The 21,948-nt window shown below is 32.2% G+C and overlaps 2 protein-coding genes and 1 long non-coding RNA gene across 3 annotated transcripts; 1 reads left to right on the forward strand and 2 right to left on the reverse strand.

Annotated features, from left to right (window-relative positions):
• Positions 1-2,647: 2,647 nt before the first annotated feature.
• LOC146943633 (uncharacterized) lies at positions 2,648-3,283 on the reverse strand. Its single transcript, XM_085741897.1, has one exon. The coding sequence runs from the start codon at positions 3,205-3,207 to the stop codon at positions 2,911-2,913; it is 297 nt and encodes a 98-aa protein (XP_085598023.1). The 5' UTR covers positions 3,208-3,283; the 3' UTR covers positions 2,648-2,910.
• A 5,420-nt stretch (positions 3,284-8,703) lies between these two features.
• On the forward strand, positions 8,704-12,606 carry LOC146943634 (uncharacterized). Its single transcript, XR_015025643.1, has 2 exons — positions 8,704-9,040; positions 11,039-12,606. It is a non-coding gene; the product is annotated as an uncharacterized LOC146943634 (long non-coding RNA).
• On the reverse strand, positions 11,845-15,291 carry LOC146943635 (beta carbonic anhydrase 5, chloroplastic-like). Its single transcript, XM_085741898.1, has 9 exons — positions 15,010-15,291; positions 14,861-14,919; positions 13,983-14,147; positions 13,840-13,888; positions 13,584-13,697; positions 13,140-13,193; positions 12,634-12,716; positions 12,440-12,542; positions 11,845-12,274 (listed from the first exon to the last, which is right to left on the reverse strand). The coding sequence occupies exons 1-9, from the start codon at positions 15,088-15,090 to the stop codon at positions 12,074-12,076; spliced, it is 909 nt and encodes a 302-aa protein (XP_085598024.1). The 5' UTR covers positions 15,091-15,291; the 3' UTR covers positions 11,845-12,073.
• Between the last annotated feature and the right edge of the window lie 6,657 nt (positions 15,292-21,948).

Raw genomic sequence — 21,948 nt, forward strand, 5'->3', positions numbered from 1 at the left:
TGTCGCTATTTAAAATAGGAATATTTTTCTTCTTCAAAACAAAAATAGGAATATTTGAAATAGGAATAGGTCGGCATTAATTCTTTCTTCAAAAAAGGGAAGGAAAAGCAAGGTCGGCATCAATTCTAAAAAGGAAAATGCTATTTATCTAGAAAAATAGCATCAAGAATTTTTCAAGACACATGTGACAAGTTTTAATTGCATGATTTATTTGTCCACTTCCTATTTTTCAGCCACACCTCCTTGAATTGTGGCAAATAATACATTGTGATTGGTTGCTCTTTATTCTTGAAAATTTTTTGATGTTTTTTTTCTAGATATACAGCATTGCTCTTCTAAAATTATAATATAACACCTACCGATTCCAAACACAAAATTGATTGAAAAGTTTACGGGTCCCAGCCAGTTTTTTCTCTACAGCTAAATTAAGAGATAAAACATTGTCTCATATTGAAGATTGAATCCACATCCTCACATAAAATTGATTGAATAATGTGATCATCACGTGAACATGAAATGTAATCTTGTCCCTCTACGGACAATTACAAAATATATGTGGCTTTTTGTAGAAGTTGGCCATGTGATAAATATTTTGTGAGCAACAAATCAATTATGCCTGGCACACATACTCACATAAAAAAGTTTAAGCGAGAAATAATTTAGTTATATTACTATTTAATTATTTGTTCTTTCAATTTTTTATTTGTGTGCAAATGTTTTTTATTTGAAGTTGTGCTTAAATTGTATTTCTCATATTTTCTAGCCATGTGGCTAATTATGTTAAGCAACTAGATTTATGTTGAATTACTTTTTACTACTTATTATTTTAAGTACTTTTGAAGGTCATTAGATTAATCTACACATATGATAAAGAATCGAGTGAATATGCAATTTTGTTGTTGATTTGAACAATCAATTAGATTAGACATTGATTTTTACAAATTAGCAATTTCACCCTATAAAATTGTAAAAGGTTTCACCATCGAATTCAACTATTAGATATCATGACATGACACATTAAATGAAGAAGTAGCATTCCCTGAAGACTTAACATCAATGTCATGTCTTCAATGACAAAATCGCCTATTATAATTTGAAAATTAAAAGGTTAATCGTTATGTTTCCAAAAAATTTACACTAGTTAAAATCCAATAAAAAAATAGAGCAGTGTTATATGTTCCGATAAAAAGCAATCACGAACATAGCGAAGTACATGCATCGGTTGTTAAATAGAAGATATAAAGTTTTAAGTATACATCCTCCGGTCACTAATATAAGCAAAATGGTTCATTCGATAAATGATGTATGTAGCCTATAATAAAGACTACATATATCATTAATTGAATGAACCTAGAAATTGGATTTTTGCTTATATTAGCGACCGGAGGGTGTACACTTTGGTGGAATACAAGGGTGGGTAGCCAATGAAATTGCTTCGTGAGACAATCGTGATGTATGATCTCGCAATATTAAGCAATTTCCTAAAACATCGTCAAGTGATTTGGAGACACTTTCTTCCTAGAGAGGTGGTAGTGATGTGGTTGAGTCTACATCAAGTGTCTCATGTTCATTTAATGGGACACACCATGCTCTCTAGCGATTGGATTTAACAAATTAATATGTTTTACTGACATATTACAACTTTAGGGACAAAATTAATAATTTGTAAAAGTCTATGACTATTTTTGTTAGTAACCATGTCGATACGGTGTGTTTAACGACATTGTCGAGGGCTAGTCTCCGTTGAATAACTTGATTGACCACACTTAGGGAGATATTCTCTACCAACCATATTTTTTTCATCAACAAGGCTCACATCAGAGACCTTGCTTAAGGAATTAAAATTCGGTTATAATCTGACCAATATTGGTTTTAGTAGTCAAGAACCAATTTGACGGACGCCTATGGTTACAATTTCGATCCAAGACCTTGTTTGCAAGTTTCGAGGTGAAGGGAGGGGAAAACTTGGGAAAAAAAGAATAAGCAAGGGGAAGAAATAGAAGAAAATGGGAGGGGAGGGCTTTGGTTGGGGGGGGGGGGGGGGGGGGGGGGGGGGGTTAACTTTTCTTCATAATATTAAACCCTCCTCATTTGGGGAACTAAAAAATTGTATTGGAGGAGGGTTTTGGAGGGTTTAATATGAATTCTTCAAAATTAATCTATGTTGTTATATTATTTTTAAAATTAAAAAAATAGTAATCATATGCATTAATTTATCATTCTCTAAAAAACTGCTCTTTTAAAAAATTTAAAAGATTTCTCCATTTTCCCTCATATTTTCCACCCCTCAAAGCCTTCTATTTCCCTCCCCTCCAAACTTGCAAACAAAGCCGAAAAGATTTGTAAAAATCCAATAATTTTTATGTATGCCGTAAAAATAATCGTTACATTAAGTTCTCAAAAGAAACAAATAGTGTCTCTTATTCAGCTCATTTGTCTTCCATTTTATTTTAGTCATAAAAAAGTATAAAAAACATCAAGTCACTACAATTTTACCACTGTATTTTAAGTCATATCAAATAATCAGTCCTTGAAAAGCAAAATTGATGGCACAATTTGTTTGATTTTTAAGGGACCAATGTGATGAATATATCTCTAATTTGGAAGGCCAGAATAAATATTTACTCTTAGATGATTGGAAAAGATATATGAAATTGAATATATAATAATAAACAATAGCTGAATTAGGCCACATTAATCGGATAATACCAGTTACACACTACAATATGTTGTAGTGATAAAACATACCCAAACAACATAAAAATTGAACCCAACATGTGCTTCAATATGGTACATAGTTATAAAGCACAAATGAAACCCCCAACAGAAACATCCTCAAATAACATAGTAAACAAATTTTAACAAACACATAAACAGTACAGGTTACTAGAATTCATGAACTTTAGGTACTTATGGTTTAGGCACACTAGGCACACCAGGAATCTGAGGAATTTGTGGCACACCAGGAACAGTAGGAATCTGAGGTATTTGAGGCACAGTTGGTATTTGAGGCAAAGTTGGTACATTAGGGATTACTGGAACACCTAAGTTTGGAATTGTTGGCAATTGTGGCTGTGTTAATGGCACTGGCAGATTAGGTAGTGGTGGCAACTCAACAAGGTTACGTGCTCCTTCAATACTTGTCATTGATGAAAATGTTATGAGTAGAAGTGATAAAATGAATGACCAGAAATTGATGGAAGCCATTTTTTTGTTTGGAGCTAGAGAACTTGGTATTAGTCTTTACTAATAGTTGTGGTATGCTTGAGTTGAGGTAATGGTCTATGTGTGTTGTGGGCTTTTATAGACAAATTTGTGTATCATGTGACAGTGAGGATTGATATTGTATGGTTTGAGAATTTTCTAAGGTAAAATCAAACATGTCTTGAATATATAATTAGTTTAATTTCTTACATATACATTATGTTAATGTAAATATAATTCATTAATATTGTTCACTTTTGCAAGAACATTTAGTTGAATGGCTACAAATTATTGTTTTTCTTTCATTTTCTCTCTCTCTCTCTGTATGTAAAGATTCTGTTTGTCCTAGTGACCAATTGATGTATTCAATACTTTTTTTTTCTAAAAAAATATATCCATTCATTTTAATAGGAAGAGTATATCATATATAAATATAATTACAAAATCGCTAAATAAACGAAAATGATGAATTTGTGAACAAAGTCACAACATTTAAGTTAATAACATAAAACATTAAAATATTTACAAATAAATGATGTGACAAAATTAAAATAACTAGAATATCAATGTCTCTGAACCTTCAATATTAACAACATAGTCATTAGTTGAATTAGCAATTGATTGAAGTTATTATGTTGATCTAAACCCAACAAACATCACACTAAAATGGAAAACCAAACGAACACCGGACTAAGACAGAAAATCAAACAACAACAATTAAAACTACTAAATAAAATGAAATAATAACTTGATCAATATAAAAACCACTAATTTAGATTAAAGTAGGGAAAAATATGTCCCGATTGTGTTCACATGTAATTGCAATTTTTTGTAAAACTGTCATATATTGTGACCCGACCTCGTATGCCGACTTAAAACCTTGTATAACGCTTGGTCTAATTCACACTTTTAAGTTTTAACATCATTAGACAAGTCCAAAATCAAGTGCAATTATCATCACCACATCACCTTGTTCATTTAAAATTGACTGTTAAAATACGTAAAACGTAACTCAATTTATAATACTGAAATTGTCGGACATTTTCATCTAGATTTAAATCTAAAATCTCTAAGTTGTGTTGTGAGTGTGAAAGTTTTATTGATGTTTACCACTTCCTTTATAGACCAAAAATATATATTGACTATTGAAGAAAATATTTTTCATAAAGCTACAGCATTATTGTGGATTGTCCATTAAAATAAGGTCTTGATGCTCCTTCATATATTAAAATCAGAATGAATTTCTTCTTCAGTAGTTTAAACAAGCCACCGCCTTTCTATCTATGGACGTTTTCCTTTTCAAGTATGGAGCATTCTGATATACTATAAAATTTAACAAATTGGGATTCCTTTTCTTGTCGCATGACAATATTTTAAGAGAACGAATATCTTCTTGCAATAATTCCTCAATAAGAAATCTTCTTACAACAAGATATTAATCAAGTAAGAAAAGCAATGATTTCATTGACAAATTGACCCGTTTTATTATAGAATTTTTTTTAGTGGTTGGGGTTCGAACCTCGGACCTTGCATATTTCATGCACTGTCTCTAACAACTGAGTTAAGCTCACAAGGACCCGTTTTATTATAGATTGAAATAAAAGTGATATTGATAATTGATATTAATAATATAGATTTTCAAGAAAAAAACTCTTTAAAAAAAACATAATCTTTGTGTTTGTTTAAAATTTTAAAAAATATATTGTCAAGAAGTTGGATGTTCGGAGTTTGAAAAGCAACCATATATATTACATGCAATATTCATATCAAATGAGAGCCATGCTCAAGGACTTAAAGATGATTTTATATATATCTCTCTGATTAAAAATATTTTTCTTAGAAAACTAATAAAATTAGCTTTTCATTTTTAACATATGAATCATTTTTCTAACAAAATAATTTTTTTAAAAAAGAATACATAAACATAACTAAAACATCACAAATGATTTTTACATTTTAAAAAAAATGGTTCTCTCCTCAAATAAAATTTTAAAAATGAGCTAATATTTATTTTTTTAATTAGATATTCTCTATGCACAACTGCAGAGGTTAATTTCTCGAGTCAGGTATGACTGCAATATGTGACAAGTCTTCCTTCAATAGATTTAACATTGTTGCATTCACATGGTTGAATTTGAACCTAAAATCTCTAGTGAAGTTGAAAAAGATCTCTTATCATCTATACACTCATGCATATTGGAAAGGAAAAAAAGCTGAAATCAGTGGCAATTTTTTTATTACAAAATATTTGCTTTTATGTCATTTACTTATTTAAAAATTCATTAAGCTAAATATTTTTGGCTTAAATATTTGTTCAACTCAGTTTTAAATAAATGTATTCAAACATAAATTATTTAACAATAATTCAGTTCTCCTCAAAAAACAATAATTCAGTTTTAATCAAAATTAATTTTCATCGTCATATAATCACACACAAGATTCCAACATACCCAGCTAATATTTTCAATTTAGTCATGTGAGTGAAGCAAGTGGTGCCCATCTTACAACTATTATTGTCATTTGTTTTTATCAAATTGTTTGCATTGAAGTGTAAGCACTTGAGTGGAGGAACGGAAAACTGAATTGATAGAGGATGAACCTCTAACATCAACAATGAACTAATACCTTAAAAACTTAGGCCAGCTGGTAACAATAAGCCAATAGAGATAAGAACATGTTTGGCTATAGTATTTCTATTACATGTGAAATCTTTTGTCATATTAGAGGCAAGGATAACAGAATGATGCTGGTATGTAAAAACCACAAGAATAAGGTAAGATGAGTTGTCCCGTTGTGGACAAATTCACTATGTGGCTTGTGTACAAGTTATTATCATGATGAATATTTTAAACTTACATAGAGCCACATGTAAATCAGCCTATCAGACTCTCTTCTATCCATAGCTGCATTTGTTGACTAAGTACATTTCCTATTAATTACTTTTCAATTTAAATATGTGATAAAAAGATACCTTATTATATATAACAAGGAATTTCATGTTTTCCTTAAAATCCTTGTTAAAAAAAATGTTTTCCTTAAAATAATTGGTAGTTTGGTATATTTGATTAAGAAACATAACTAGTTGCGAGAATCCTTGTTGAGCACATGTATACAACGATGAAAAAATTATAGTAAAATTGATGTGTCGTGGATGGAGAGGTTGTCACGTGGTCTGAATTTAACTGTGACTTTTTGTCTATAGATGAAGTGACAAGCATCATTGAAACACACGAACACAACTACGGTTTAACCGTGTTTTATTGATAGTTAAGTAATATAAGTAATATAATTAATAGTATCAACCATCACATAAATGTATATATGATGTTAGTTCATACAAATTAAATGTCATTCCTATTAATTATACTATTGCAGTTTTAGCATCAACTATCACATAAGTATTCTCACGTGAGGTAAATATTTGATTTGATTTCTCCAATAGTTTCCATAGAATAGAAGAAATAAATTTCAGTCCTCAAAGGCCTTGCCTCCTGCACCTAACATCAACTTGTTGTATTGGTGAAACTTTTTGCTTTTTGCTGAAATGACACACTTGTTCATGTATGGCTATGGTTCTTAAAATTCTGGGAAATCATTCATGATAACTAGTGACCTCAAATTAGAATGATGAAATTACATAAAAGTTTGAATGGAATAGCATATAGTTTCAGGTATTAAACAGGACTAGAGCATGGTGTGTGGTTCTGTTGGTGGCCGGTTTTCGGATAGGGGCGTAGCATTGCTGAGATTTTGGTGGTTTTTTGGCACCTGTTTTTGGTGAGACTAGTTGAATGCTGGTTTTTTTTCTGGTTTTTTGTTGCTTAGGTGGTGAGGCTGAGGTATGTGTGCGGCCTCTAAGCATTTATAGTTCCGCATCATTATTTGGTGTTGTTGGTTGGGGTGTTTGGGTCTCCGGCGTTCAGTATATATACAGTGCCGTTGTCTGTATTGTTATTTCGACTTCCGCGGTTTTAGTGCTCCTTGCATTTTACCGACGAGAATAAATTTTGCCATTTCAAAAAAAAAAAAAAAAAAAAACAGGACTAGAGCAAAATACTAGATTAAGTTGTAGGCTAAAGTGCAACTTTGGCCCCCTATCTTTCAAAAAGTTGTGATTTTGACGCCCTAAGTTTGAAAACTACAATTTTGGTCCCCTATGTTTTAGCCCCTTTGCATATTTGGTTCTTTTGGTCAATTTTGACCAAGTCAACGCATATGTGGCATGCCACGTGTGTAATTAATTAATTAAAAAAATAAAAAATCGAAAAAATCAATTTTTAAATTAAATAAATGAAAAAAATAATAAAAAATATTAAAAAATTCTGGAAAAATGAAAAATAATAAAAAATATTAAAAAATTCTGGAAAAATGAAAAATAATGAAAAAATAAAAAAAAATTAAAAAATTTCCAGATTTTAAATTAAATAAATGAAAAAAAAATCCAGAAAATCAATTTTTAAATTAAATAAATGAAAAAAATAATAATAAAAAATTAAAAAATAATGAAAAAATTCGAAAAAATAATGTCAAATTTTCCAGATTTTTTAAAAAATTCGAAAAAAATACGGAATTTTTTTTAAAAAAATCTGGAAAATTTGACATTATTTTTTTCGAATTTTTTTTTAAAATTTTTTTTTCAAATTTTTTCCAGAATCTTTTACATAATTTTCTAATGTTGAAAATTTGACATTCTAAAGGCGCAAGGAAACGAAAAAAGTATACACAAAAACACCGACGAGAATACAACTTGGCCACACATTTGGTACATATTTCTTCTTTAGGGAAATGAACGTTTACGTGACATTACTTTTTCGAATAAGTGATTCTTGGAATTGTCCATGAATTTTTGTGAAATTTTTTTCGTTTTTCTAATCATTTTTATTAATATTTTTATTTTTCAGTGAATTTTTTTCGTTTTTTTAATCATTTTTATTAATATTTTTATTTTTCAAGAATTTATTTCATTTTTTTGTAATATTTTTTCGTTTTTTAAATTTTTTTTATTTTTTCATTATTTTTCATTTTTCCAAATTTTTTTAATTTTTTTATTATTTTTCATTTTTCCAGAATTTTTTATTATTTTTTCATTTATTTAATTTAAAAATTGATTTTTTCGATTTTTTATTTTTTAAATTAATTAATTACACACGTGGCATGCCACGTATGCGTTGACTTGGTCAAAATTGACCAAAAGGACCAAATATGCAAAGCGGCTAAAACATAGGGGACCAAAATTGTAGTTTTCAAACTTAGGGGGCCAAAATCGCAACTTTTTGAAAGATAGGGGGCCAAAGTTGCACTTTAGCCTAAGTTGTAATAGTTACTGAGTTGGGATTAGAATTATCAGGAACTTTAGGGACTTTGTCTATGTTTCAATTTCCAAGACTAAAATGATGTTATTGACTAAATATTATTGGGAAAATTGATGAGTAACCGAATATGAAATCTAGGATGTGGTACCATTCGAGTTCAATTCGCGCACAAACCTTTCGACACTTATATCAATTTTCTAAAATTTTCTTATTAAACCATAGAACAGGATAAAAAGATAGAACAGCTGTACACATGAATTCCAATAGCTAAGATGTGAAATTTCTTGATAGTTCAAGAGTTGTGATGCACAAAATTCCAGAACTTGCCTTGTTAGTATAAAGACAGAGCAAAGAATCATAAACAAATAGAATGAATTAACTTGTTCAATTGAGAGATTTCAGGAACAATTTCATGTTTTGCTTACCATGTCATAATGGCATTCTATGTGATAACATCATTTGCCATACTGAAGAAGATAACTCCTGGCTGATATCAGATCGCTACATTTTGCAGACTAAAACAGGTAAACCTCAAGCTTTATATTTTTAAGAGTAGATGACTGTTATCTGTTTGTAAGTTTCACAAGCATTGGCAATTATTTTGTTGCTAAGACTTGGTGGATGATCATTTTTGTCCACATGGAACTATGTCAGTTCTTCATAAGTGTGATGGTGAAAAATGAGATGTAAAGGGAAGTTGTTTAGCCAAACCAATCGTCTTCGGGTGGCTCAGCTTCTGAATAGTGCAACAATCATAACTAAAAGTTAGAGTGCAGTTGAAAAATTATGTCAGATTTGGACACACACACACACACAATAGTAAAGGTAAATTGTGGCAGAAAGTAAACATATGTGACTGAGAAAGTTCCATTATTCCTACAAAATTTGTTGTAATAGTGTTTCCACTTCGGAGTTTAATTTACAATGGATCTATCCTTATTTATGAAGTGAACCAAACCATAAAAACCAAATCATAGATGTCATGCAAGGCAGAATCAAGTTTGAGTTACTTTGTGCCCGTTTTCACCGATTAGAGTTGTGACAGTGAGGCTAAGTGGATGAATCTACCGATGCATACTGAATCAGTTTTAACAATCTGACATAGTGCTCCTGAGTAAAGATGGGTTGACTTGAGGCATCAGATTCCTTCAAAGAACTATGATCATTGCCAAATTTTCAGCTGCATTGATCAAGACTTTTGGTTCGTCAGAAATTCAGCACACGATTTGTTGTTCATATTGAAGAACCATTAAATGGCGGGAGCCGGGAGTGACTCAACTACCCTAACAAATTGTTCATTTAATCCCTTCTTGAAGACGAAACACATGCATTATAGAATTGGCCTATAGTGATTCCAATTCTTCCCATAAGGTTTTGAATTCAGTAAAATATCCAATAACTCATAACAGTCAAATAATAGTTTCACAGCAACCACGGTTACTCTCATTTGGACATAGTATGAGCTTGCCAGAGTTAATGTTATACTTTTGTTTGTACTATTCTGAAGTCAGAACTTCCGTTAGAATTAAGGTTTGTCGCCATAGAGATAAGACCACAGAAGAGCTCTAATATTACCTAAGGACACAGAATGAGCTCATAGAGATGATAAGAAGCTCTGCCAGTCACCTATCTAGTGCAATGTAAAGTCATGCACTCAAGTACAAGCTGATGAAAGCACGTGCTCTCATCTCCACATGTTAAGCTAAGTGGTGCTGTTGAGATGTCTGGAGTTGCGGCTGATTCCATGCTCTCATCTCCACATCTAGTGTCATGTGAGATTGAGCAAGCTCATGCTCATGAAAAAATTTAGGGAAAAATATGAAAGGAAACATAGAAGTCAGAAAAATCCTTCCTGTTGCAGGCTTGTCAGATACGGTCAGCATATATTGTTTTAATAATTTTAAAAATAAAACAACTACAGAGAAACAGCCATTTGTAATTTATGTCATAGTTAGACTACATGTTATCCAGGAGTACATTGTTTTGTCATAAAACACATCAGGATGTTGCTATAACATTTAAGGAACAAATGCCATGTATGAGCTTGGTTGCAACTTGCAAGGCATTAATTTAGCAAAAATTGTTTGCCTTATCTAATAAAATACATCAATCCTTTTGTTTCCTCATTTAGAAATAAAATATTGCAATCTGTATGTGTTTTCTACTAGGCTTTTAGATTTTCACGTCAATATATGGTTTGGTTTTACTTCCTTTTACATACCACATGATACACACACACTTCTGCATAAACACAAACTCAAGCTTGGGGCTTTCTGTTAGTAGTAAGGTTAAGCCCACTTTTTTACTGTAATAAGGACATCACATAAATGTTTAGTGCCTAAAAATCTTCTCTGTGACTGCTTGTCTCGGAATTGTTCTGCAGATATTGCATCAAGAAACAAATCACTAGGCACGTGAATGCAGGAATTAACACTTATGAGCAATTATAAAAGCAAATGTTGCTGATAGAACACAGTTCTAGGTTCATGTTAATCATTTCCTTGTTGCCTCCCTTTGTGCAGCCTACAGCCAGGCCGTAAAATTTGGGAGTAATTTGGACTGATTTTTTATCCCAAGTCCTGCATTTTATCAAGCTTATTTGGGCTGACCCATTTTGCCAAATCACAACAGCTATAGCTGGACTCTCGTTTGGACAGACAGTATGAGATTACCATATTTGAGGTTTGATCTTTGCACTATTATGAACTCAGAACTTCCAACAAAAATTTGAGTTTCTGTTAGGACTTAGAAAAAAGCCTCAAGTGCAAGGTTGTATCTTCTCCTTCAATCCTTATTATCCTCATTCAATTGACAGTAACAGAAAGATATTCAAAGAACTCTTCTTTTCTCAATTTTGTTGATCAATCTTTATTCTAGTTAGAACCGTTCTTTTGTTTATTCACTTCTGCCCAGTTTAGGAAATTCTTTCAATATACCAAAAGAAAGGTTCCTAACAGTTTGTCAGCATATACATAAGACCCGTGTAAAGCAGAGCTCTTGTGAAACTAAGAATGAACTCAGAGATGAAAAGAAATTATATTCTGTCATCCATCACGTGCATGGTAAAGGCGTGTGTGTGTGTGTGCCGTTAACTGTTCCTTAACTAACATTTTTAAGATAACTGGTGCTGTTGAGATACCTTTGAGTTTGCAGCTGATTCCATGCTCTCATCTCCGCATGTAGTGTCATGTGTCAGAAGGTTGAGCCAGCTTGAACTCGATGTCATGAGTTTATGGGTGAAAGAAAACAGAAAGGAAAAAAATTGCAAGAATGGAATCATATAGTAAATAGATAGATAGCAAAATCCTACCTGATGGAATCAATAGAATATGAAAAAGAAATATTTCATCACGGACTAAAATATCTGTTGTACATTATTCATAAAGTACAAATCTACAGACACGTGAAATGGTTGGGGTTTACTCAAATAACTTAAGTTACAATATTTTGGAATTATTGTACAAAAAAAACATTATTCAATCTATGCTTTTAGTCCCAGAGGTATAAATTTTAGACACACGAATTTGTACGTCAATCAGGAAAATAGAAGTAAAAACTCAGGACCAAAATACTTTATTTTTTGTAGCAATTCTGCCATTTTCCTCCAGCTTGGTTCCCCTATAGTCCAAGGTCCATTTCTCAAACGAACAATTAACAAAGTCATAGTAACCACCATGAATAGAGAGTTCTTCATTCTCCACCTTTTCTTTGATCCAAGGGTAACTAAGTAGGTTTACTAAGGAATGGTTAATTGATTCCTGTAATATAAAAACAATTTAAAGCATTAAAATCATGAAAGTATTCACATAATCAAGTTCTTATTGGATCAACATTTGTATGACTCCTACTAGTTCATATCATTCAATTTTTCAAAACCTCAACAGTGAATTTACACATTCAAATCTAAAAATATAAAATATTACCTTCTCGCAATGCGTACACTGGCGATCAAAGTCGAGGTGGGAAGCAGAAGCCTTGGTTTTCACTCTTGCATTTTTTCCATGAATAACCCAACTTTTGATAAAGCTACACGGAAAAAGAAAATATTCAATTGATAAGTGTATAGAACATTTATACCAAAGAAAGAAAAGGAAAACCGATAACTAGAATTAAGTACCTTGTACTGCCATCATCTTGCATACCCATAAGGGCGCGTATACCCCCACAGCAGCTGTGGCCAACGACTAAGATGTTCTCAACCTGCAGGTAAAAGAAAATGTCTGTCCTTAACAAGAAGTAAAAATCTCGCAGTTTTCTGACCACTATTAAGAAAGCTAATAGAGTACTTTACACTAAAATGTTGTACAAATATTTCTTGATAGCACTAACTTTTAGTAGTTATGTCATGACCTTATCTTATTTGTTGATTTCACTTGTGACTTGTTAATAAGCATTTTACAATATACATAATAATGCTGAAACAAAGAAAAAAAATCCCTCGAAGCTTAACTTTCCATACTCCGCTCTTTAAATTCCACCTTTCTATAGAAATTGTTGTAGTTATCATGAGATTTGTTGTTATTGTAACCAACATTCTTTTATAATTGTAACAGGTAAATGAATAGAAGCATTATAAAGAAGATAAATCATGTCTTGCACTATGTAGGTAAAACAAATTCTTACCAGAAGAGTGTTTACTGCAAATTCTAATGCAGCATTTGTTTCTGAGGGTCCACTCTGTATCAGGAAAAGAGAATTAGAAGAAGCAAGTAGGGTGTCTTTTCTATTCACACCATAGCAATGATAATAAACTGGTGAACACAAACAACTAAATAAGTCAATAGAAGTGAAACTTCGGGCCTGTTTCGAATAACTTGTTCGAGCTTATCCACTGACATGAACACTCTGTTTGAGAGACCTTATGAAAACAATTCATGACATGTCCATAAGCTGTTTTCAACTTATTTCCATAAGCTCTCCAGTATAGCTTATGAAAACAGTTCAATATGAAAATAGTTTCACTTTATTTTATCTTTTGTTATAGAAATAACTTATATAAGCGGTTATAAAATAATTGTTTATGCTATAAGCATTTAGCGAAGTTGTTTATTCAAACAAGGCCTATACCTCAAAGGTAGGAACCAAATTAGCAACGTTGCGGATTGTAAACGCATCTCCTGGTTGAAATCCCAAAATATTGGAGGGGCATACCCTGGAATCTGCACAGGCAATAACCATGAACTGTTCTTGGAAAAGTTAGCATAGAATACTTATTTCTGTAATATTCTAGTGCAAAATTGAAGAATGAACTTAAAGGAATAAGCAACAAACTATAAATCAACAAACAGCTGAAGGATAATAGAGAGAAAGACAGAACAATTACCTTTGGAGTTTGAACCTTGGCAAGACTTTCAAACTGTTCAGGGTTTTGCCTGACAATAAAACAGAACTAACATCAATTAAGTTGCTTCTTTAATTCAGACACGAGAAAATAATGTTTCTAACCATGGATTTTATGAAGCTTACATGTATACATTCTTCTTAAAACTTAAAAATCTATCCTTCAGATCGTTAAATATATCATCACGTCCGTCTTTAACTTCAGCTAAAGTCTCTAACTTGCTGTTATTAAGTTGCTGAGTAAAACCTGGAGATCCCATAGAAGCCTTTAAAGAAGAACACTGACTTCTCCTGCAAACATTAGAACTTTGTTTAGAAGGCAGAAGCCACAGAAAGAAGAAAGAAAAAAAAAAGAGATTTCAATGTATTATTTCCTTTCAATAAGCCTGATTCAACTAAATGTTTATTTCTTACTTTAAAAGAATAGCTGCGAAAAATGGAAATTAATCAAATATTAAAACCAGTGCCAACATATTTAGATCACAAAGAATGAAAACCACAGCCACAGACTCTATTGGATTTTATCACAAAAGTATTCATCACTCTCATTTATAGAATAGTACTAAATAGATTTTAAGTTATCAAACAATTAAATTACAAGGCACACAAGTAAGACAGTGTTATACCATGCAAAAATTTGTTTTTCACCATTGGATCAATAAGTCTCAGCCTTGGATCAAGTGAGATATGGCGAGACTTATTGATCCAGTGACGAAAAACAAACTTGTGCATGGTGCAACACCTATCTCACTTGTGCACCATAGGACTAGCCTGAATTACAATATCAGTATGCAATTACTCAAAATCTCAACTGTTTCCTGAAGATTCGAACTTTTTTTTAAAACTCGGTATCCAGACCGACGACCAATCATGAAGATTCTCAGGATTGGTCGTCGGTCCGGTGAAGATACAAACTTAATAACCACTAAAAACACCTCAATTAACATAAAGTAAGCAAATTCAACAGCAATGAAACAAAAAAGAACAAAAATTTGGGCACACACCTTAATGCTGTCAAATGGGTCTGCTCAATTTTAGCCGTAATTTGCGCAGGAACAGAGATCTGTCACAACAATGTCACTTTAATTAGCTCATTAACAAAATTAACACATAAATAAGAAAACAGAGTAAAAACAGAGGAATGAATGCATACCCTTGATGGGTTATAACTGGAAGAGGATAAAGGTGGAAACTTTGTAGCAAAGGGATCAGGGATTGAAGAAGGAATTGCCATTGAAGAACTCAAACTCAAATGAAAATAGTGAAATGAATGAAAGAGTTATAAACATAGTTGGTAATTGTAATCAATTCATTAATTAATTGATTAATTAATCAAAAATTGAGGGTAGCAATAATAAAAGTATAAAGAGTGTGTGTGTGGATAAAGTTTGTAATGTTGGTAAACAACATGGAATAGGTTTTCTCCAAGAAAGACGGAGAAACCAAGGTTTAAGGATTATTATATATAGTTTTTTTTTTTTTTTTTACAGTAGAATATAGGACCACGATTTTTACCTCATTAATCATTATTATTCTGTCATGGTTGAGAGTTTTTGACTTTGCTACTTTTTTGTTTGTTAGCATTGTGCATTATGCTTTAATGGACATTTGTGGAATAGGTGGTGAGAGTGGAAAGTCCATAAAGGGAGTGAAAATAGTGGTTTATAAATAAAGGCATATTAAAGTAAAGGGATAGATCAAAGATGTATCACATCAATCAACCTTGAGGCCACTACCATTGTTTGTTTTTCTTGAAAGATAGAATTTATTTTAATCCACTAATGGAAGGTTGGATCTAATGGAAAGGACTATGTTATAATTGAATCGATATTTGAATTTGGATTAAGGGAGGTAGATAAAATTACCTTTGATTAAGAGATGAGTCAACAAAAATATTTGCTTTCATTCAACAAAAAATTAGAGGTCCTTTTCTCGCACCGTGTATATCTTGTGCTCTCCATTTTTTTTCGAAAATATTTTTGTGTATTATCGAATTATATAATCTGAAACTAAGTTTTTCTCTATATTTGAGTGAAAAAGAAGTTTTCAACGATTCAGATTATAAATCCTAACAAGTAAATAGTTCGGTTTTTATAATACGAACACTCAATAATAGGGCGTTCCTTATATTTTTGGATTATAAAATCCGAACTACCCTTATAATTCCTCTTGTGCCAAGAATTCAAAGGAAACCAATTCTGATTATATAATTCGAATTGTATCAACACAAAGACTGATTCTATTTGTGACAGGAATAGCCAGTTTAAGAATCATACTAACCACCCAAACCCCATCATTTTATTTTAGGACGTTATTTACTGTTCCAATCATGTCGTAGACGGAAGTCCAGTTTTCAAGCTATTTGATTGGATCACTCCGAAATTTGCCTAGAAATCAAGAAAAAAAATCAAAGAACAAGACTCTCGTATAAGGAACTTCTTACGGGATTTCGCCCCTCAAAATCTAAAATTCATCGTTTAGACCCTTTTTCTCATATTCTCAAAAAACTTAGGAAATAAATAAATAAATAAGAAGTGTGAGAAACACATGGTGGAAAAAGTAAATCAGGGAAGCATCTTACAGACCTTGTTGGACTCAATAAGGGCAAGGCCCAAAAAATAAATCGATCAAAAGATTCATTTATCTACTGACACCGACAAACTTAACATAATGAGAGTTGCTTTTTTGACAAGGAATACTTCCTATTGACACATGGAAATGACCAAATTACCCCCACGGTAGTTAACGGCCGGTCGGCCGCTGATTAAAGCGCTGGTAGTTAACTGCCGCTGGACACTCAGCGGTAGTTAACTACCGCTAGAAATTGTTTTTCTGTACATCTTCTCTTTTCATTCTCTTTCTCTCTCCTCCTCATCTTTCATGGCCAGGATCAAATCAAACAGAGCCACGAGCAGTGCCTTTACATATTAACATACACCATTTGTGATCCATTATCAAATGCAAACCATTCCATAGTCACAGCATCACTGAAGGCAAAAGCCATGGGAGAAGTATAAAACATGGTTAAATTATTCTAACCCCAACAAACGCACAAAAAAGAAGAAAAAAAGTTACAAGGAGAATAAAGAATAAATAAACAAAAGAAGCTTCAAATGAGGATAAACTCAGTGCAGCCTAGTCAACTCTTCTACTCTCTTGGCTAACTCTTCAACAGAAACTTCCATTGCCTTGGAAATCTCATCCATCTTACTGCGTTTGAGATCAAGAAATGACTCAATTAAATCCCCATCCAAAAAGTTTCTGGCTTCTACAGTTTTCTTCTCATTGTTAAATGATCTCCACTGCTCGTGGCTGAATCCTCCAACACCTTTAATCACCTTCCTCAAGTTTGACTGAAGGATGAGGAGGAGAGAGAAAGAGAATGAAAAGAAAAGATGTGCAAAAAAACAATTTCCAGCGGTAGTTAACTACCGATGAGTGTCCAGCGGCAGTTAACTACCTGCGCTTTAATCAGCGGCCGTTAACTACCGTGGGGGTAATTTGGTCATTTCCATGTATCAATAGGAAGTATTCTATGTCAGAAAAGCAACTCTCTAACATAATATAAGAGGAGAAACCTAAAGGGTTAAGGCAATGTCCCACTCTTAACCTCATGTGAGATCTAGGGCACAATTGCGAGACATACGCTTCCACCGCCGACAACAGATCGGACTTGATTATCACATTTTTTAAGTACACTGCCCTTGTCAAACCATATCTCGAGCTTTAGATCTATCACCTCAATCATGCTTGCATGATCGAAATTTTACATCTCTGCCTCAAGTGAGATCTAAGGTAAAATTGCAAAACATGTGCCGCCACTCTCAATAATCACAATTTCAAGCACATTGTCCTTGTCAAACCATATCGAGCTTCAAATCTATCACTTTGATCATATTCGCATCATCAAAATTTGACATCTCATGTAGTCGATCGCTGCTATCTACCTTCGATCGTCTCAAATCACCCCATCTTCCTTCGTTCAAAATGGTAAACATCAACATTAATTTTGAAAAAATAAATTGGAAAAGGACATTGAATTACTTAGATTTCAATCAACACTTCGCTACTCATCTAGGATTGTGGTGGGTATGAAAATAATGCTTGTGACAGGTATCACGATCCCTTTAAAACATTTATTACGAGCATAACCAAAATTCATAAAATAATAGTTGTTCTTGTATTTTAATTCCTAACTTGTAGTATTTTCTATGGTTATTGAAATTGATTCTCAAAAAGAACCTCAAGCCACTAAATGCGATGAGTTTTTTTTACATTGAACTTCAATTTCCTGAAAATTAAAAATGCCAATAATTTTTCATTACAATTTTTGTTAGAACAAAACTTAGATCTCGATCTCTATGTGTTACCCATTATAAAGTCAAAAGTCTATACATGAAGAGATTATTATAGAAATTTATGTAGACTAAGTCTTACATGTCAGCTTTTGAAGAACCAAAAGGTCAATTGAACCATAGGGGTTGGGTTATTTTCTACCTAAATCAAGTTGCAAATTAAAACTAACTGTCATATGTACATATTGTTCGGTTGAGTCTCTCAAGTTTATTTGTTCATCCAATTTCCATGTGTACTCATAGGCATATTTGTAGTTTAAGTTCTTGTGTTGGGATACTAATATTATGATGAAGGTTACATATGTTATTCATCAAATTAAGAGAGAGGGTTTTAGTGTATATAGAAGGTTTAAGAGAGAGGGTTTTAGTGTATATAAAAGGTTAATATTGAAAATGAATCGAACTTGTCATTTAATGAAATAATATCTTTTAAAACCGTTCACAGTTTTAAGCGCTTTATCATATGGAAATCAAGAATGAAGCGGTTGGAGATGATGTTGTTGAGAACGCATAAAGAAAAAATAAAAAGACATGTCACGAAATAATGAATCTCATTTCAAAGCGTTATCTGAAGAAAAAAAAATTAAAAATTATTAAAAACTTGATCCATGTACAAGACGAACAGAGACCAGTAACCAAGATTACAAAACAAAGACGTCGTATGTAGACGGAACACCCAAAAGAAATACCATAAAAGACACAATACAACCATCACCTAACCAAAACCTACCTTCAAAACCCAAGCAAACAACAACCACCAAAACTCCACTTCACCACCTAAATCAAACTCTCCATCATAAAACGACCACTGAAAAACGAAATCCATAAACCTCCTTCCCTCGCTTGAAGGTAGGTCTTGGTTAAGTGATGATTGTATTGTGTCTTTTATGGTGTTTCTTTTGGGTGTTCCGCCTATATACAACATCTTTGTTTTGTAGTCTCCGATCTTTGTTCGTCTTGTGCAAGGATCAAGTTTTTAATAAATTTTGTCGTTCAAAAAAAAAACTAAACAACTACTCTTACAAGGAAGGCGTGGGAACGTATCAAAGAAGAGTTGAAAACTAAATTTAACAAGCATTACAACATGGAATGATTCAAAAACAAGTTCAATTTGTTGAGAGCTAAATGAAAAAAATTTACTAATTCAATTAAAATGGAGATTGGAATATGGTATAATTCATCCATAGGACAATACACATAGCTTCTTCCACTCGTCATCTAAGGCGTTAATTTGTCTTGTGGATGAATTGTACCCTTGTTCAGTCTCCATTTTAATCAAATAAGTAAAATATTGCCATTTTGCTCTCAACATATTGGATGTGTTCTTGAATTGTTCCATAGTGCAGTCCTTGTTAAATTTAGCTTTCAACTCTTCCTTGATATATATTTTCACATCGTCCTTGTAAGACTAGTTTGAATATTACCTTTTTTATCTTCTTCCGATAAAGCTATGAATTGAGATTCGTTATTTGGTGGTCATATATCTTTGTTTTGTTGTTGCATTGTCAACAACATCATCTTCAACTGTTTCATTCTTTGGTTTGCATGTGATAAAGTTGTTTATAAAATGTGAACGACGTTAGAAGATGTTATTTCATTAAAATTACAAGTTCAATCATTTTTAAGATTAACTTTCTCTATTCACTAAATCCCTCTTTCTTAATTTGATGAATAACATATGTAACATTTATCATAATATTAATATCATAACTGTTTGGCATGAAAAAATACATAACTGATAACTGGTCACTTGACCTAGTGTTCAAGGAACAAACACAAGGAATTAAACTACAAATATGCCAATACACATGAAAATAGGATAAACCAATTAACTTGATAGGCTCAAAGAACAATACATGTATATATGATAAAGTTAGTTTCAATTTTCAACTTGATCTGGGTGGAAAATAACCCATCCCAGAAATATGGATCATATGGTCTTTTGGGACTTCCCAATCAAACAATACATATATCTTGAAGTATGACTCACTTTATACACATTATTGTAATAATCTCTTAATGTCTAGTCTCTACTATAGTTAACACTACTAAACAATATGGCCTGCATTTAATTATTTGTTTCAAAATTAAAAACATCTTACTTTTACAGATCAAAATATCCATTGTAATTATGGATTCACATGATTCGCCATTCGCAGAGCAATTATAAATGCTTCACAAATTCAAACCTACACACACTAAAAAAACCATGTTTCAACCGGTACTGAAGAAGAAAATTACCTTACCTGTAACAAATCAGAGGCGTGTTGTCGAGAACATGAACACTGGGTTGGGTGGGAACGGAGGAGTGGCATAGAACAGGAACATTCATGTCACACAGAACGTCGACGTGATTCGCGCAAGCAAGGCACCGTTACTCTCACCAGAACTAAAACTAAAATGGTCAGTGGTGAAAACAGGTTCAAAAGAGATGAAAATTCAATGTTTAAAATAGACAAAACAAAGGAATAGTAAAGGTCGAGTCGCATTATAATGAAAATCATGTTTAGAAAACCTATTTTTATGGTTTTCATTAAAAATAAACTCAGAACCACCCTGAATTGCACCAAAACAACTCGAAAGTGAATTTTGTTTTGATTTGTTAAAATTTCAAAACAGAAAGTATAATGGTTAGGTATTAACTTTGAAAAGTCTTAAACCTTTTTAATCAATATTAACTTTGTCATCATATCAACTATCACAAACCCCCTCTAAAACAAACTATCACCAACCCATCAGTCACCATGGTACGTAGCTATGAAGCCCGGATACGTAGTGCGATACGGGTACGATACGATACGGGTACGCGAATACGCGAAATTTTTAAAATTTAGGATACGATACGGCTAAGATACGTTAACAAAATATTTATATTAAAATTTATATGCGTGTAAAATACTTAAAAAAAAACATTGATTACTCATACTATAGAATCATAAAAGTTACAATTTACAAAAAAAAAAAAAAAAAATACATATGATCAAAATAAAAAATGTAAAGTTTTTGTATAAATCATATTCTATTTTCATTCATATGTTAGGATATCAACAAATGTATCAATAAAAGAACTCAAAACAAAGTTTGTTTAATGTTGATTGATTAAATCTCCCCTCTCTCGTTACTTTCATCCACCAAAATCATAATATTTAATTTGTTAATTGAAAAGTAATTATAGTGATTCGTATCTTAAATTTTCACAACACAATCTCATTTTTATACCCTTCATTTTTTTTGGATACGTCTGTGTGAAGTATCTGTGTGTATCCGTCGAGTATCTTTTAAGTATCCGATAAAATATATATTTTAAATTAAAATAATTAATTCCGATACTTCTGGGATACGGTATCCGGAGTATCCGCGGAGTATCGGTATCCAATACGTATCCGACACGGGTACGGCACCATTTTGGAGTATCCGGGCTTCATAGGTACGTAGGAATTCGTTAGAACCCTCTCTCTCCATTCAACTTCCATGACCAATGGTTAGGTAGTCGTGGTGTTGCTCACTGAGAGATGTAGGGGAGCAACAATGATTCGGATTTTCAAATCAGTACACCAAATTCGTGAAGGTAATTTGATGAATAAAATAATAAATAGTGTTTCCTATGAAGCACGGATACTAACACGGACATCAGACACTACACAAATACTAACACGCCAATACCGTTAATAATTTGAGAAAATTCATATTCAGTATAATGTGTCAGTGTCGTGTTGGGCATAACACGTATCCAACAT

This window comes from Medicago sativa, chromosome 2 (genome assembly GCF_051527215.1).
Source record: "Medicago sativa cultivar Bolivia chromosome 2, Bolivia_mono, whole genome shotgun sequence".
NCBI lineage: Eukaryota > Viridiplantae > Streptophyta > Magnoliopsida > Fabales > Fabaceae > Medicago > Medicago sativa.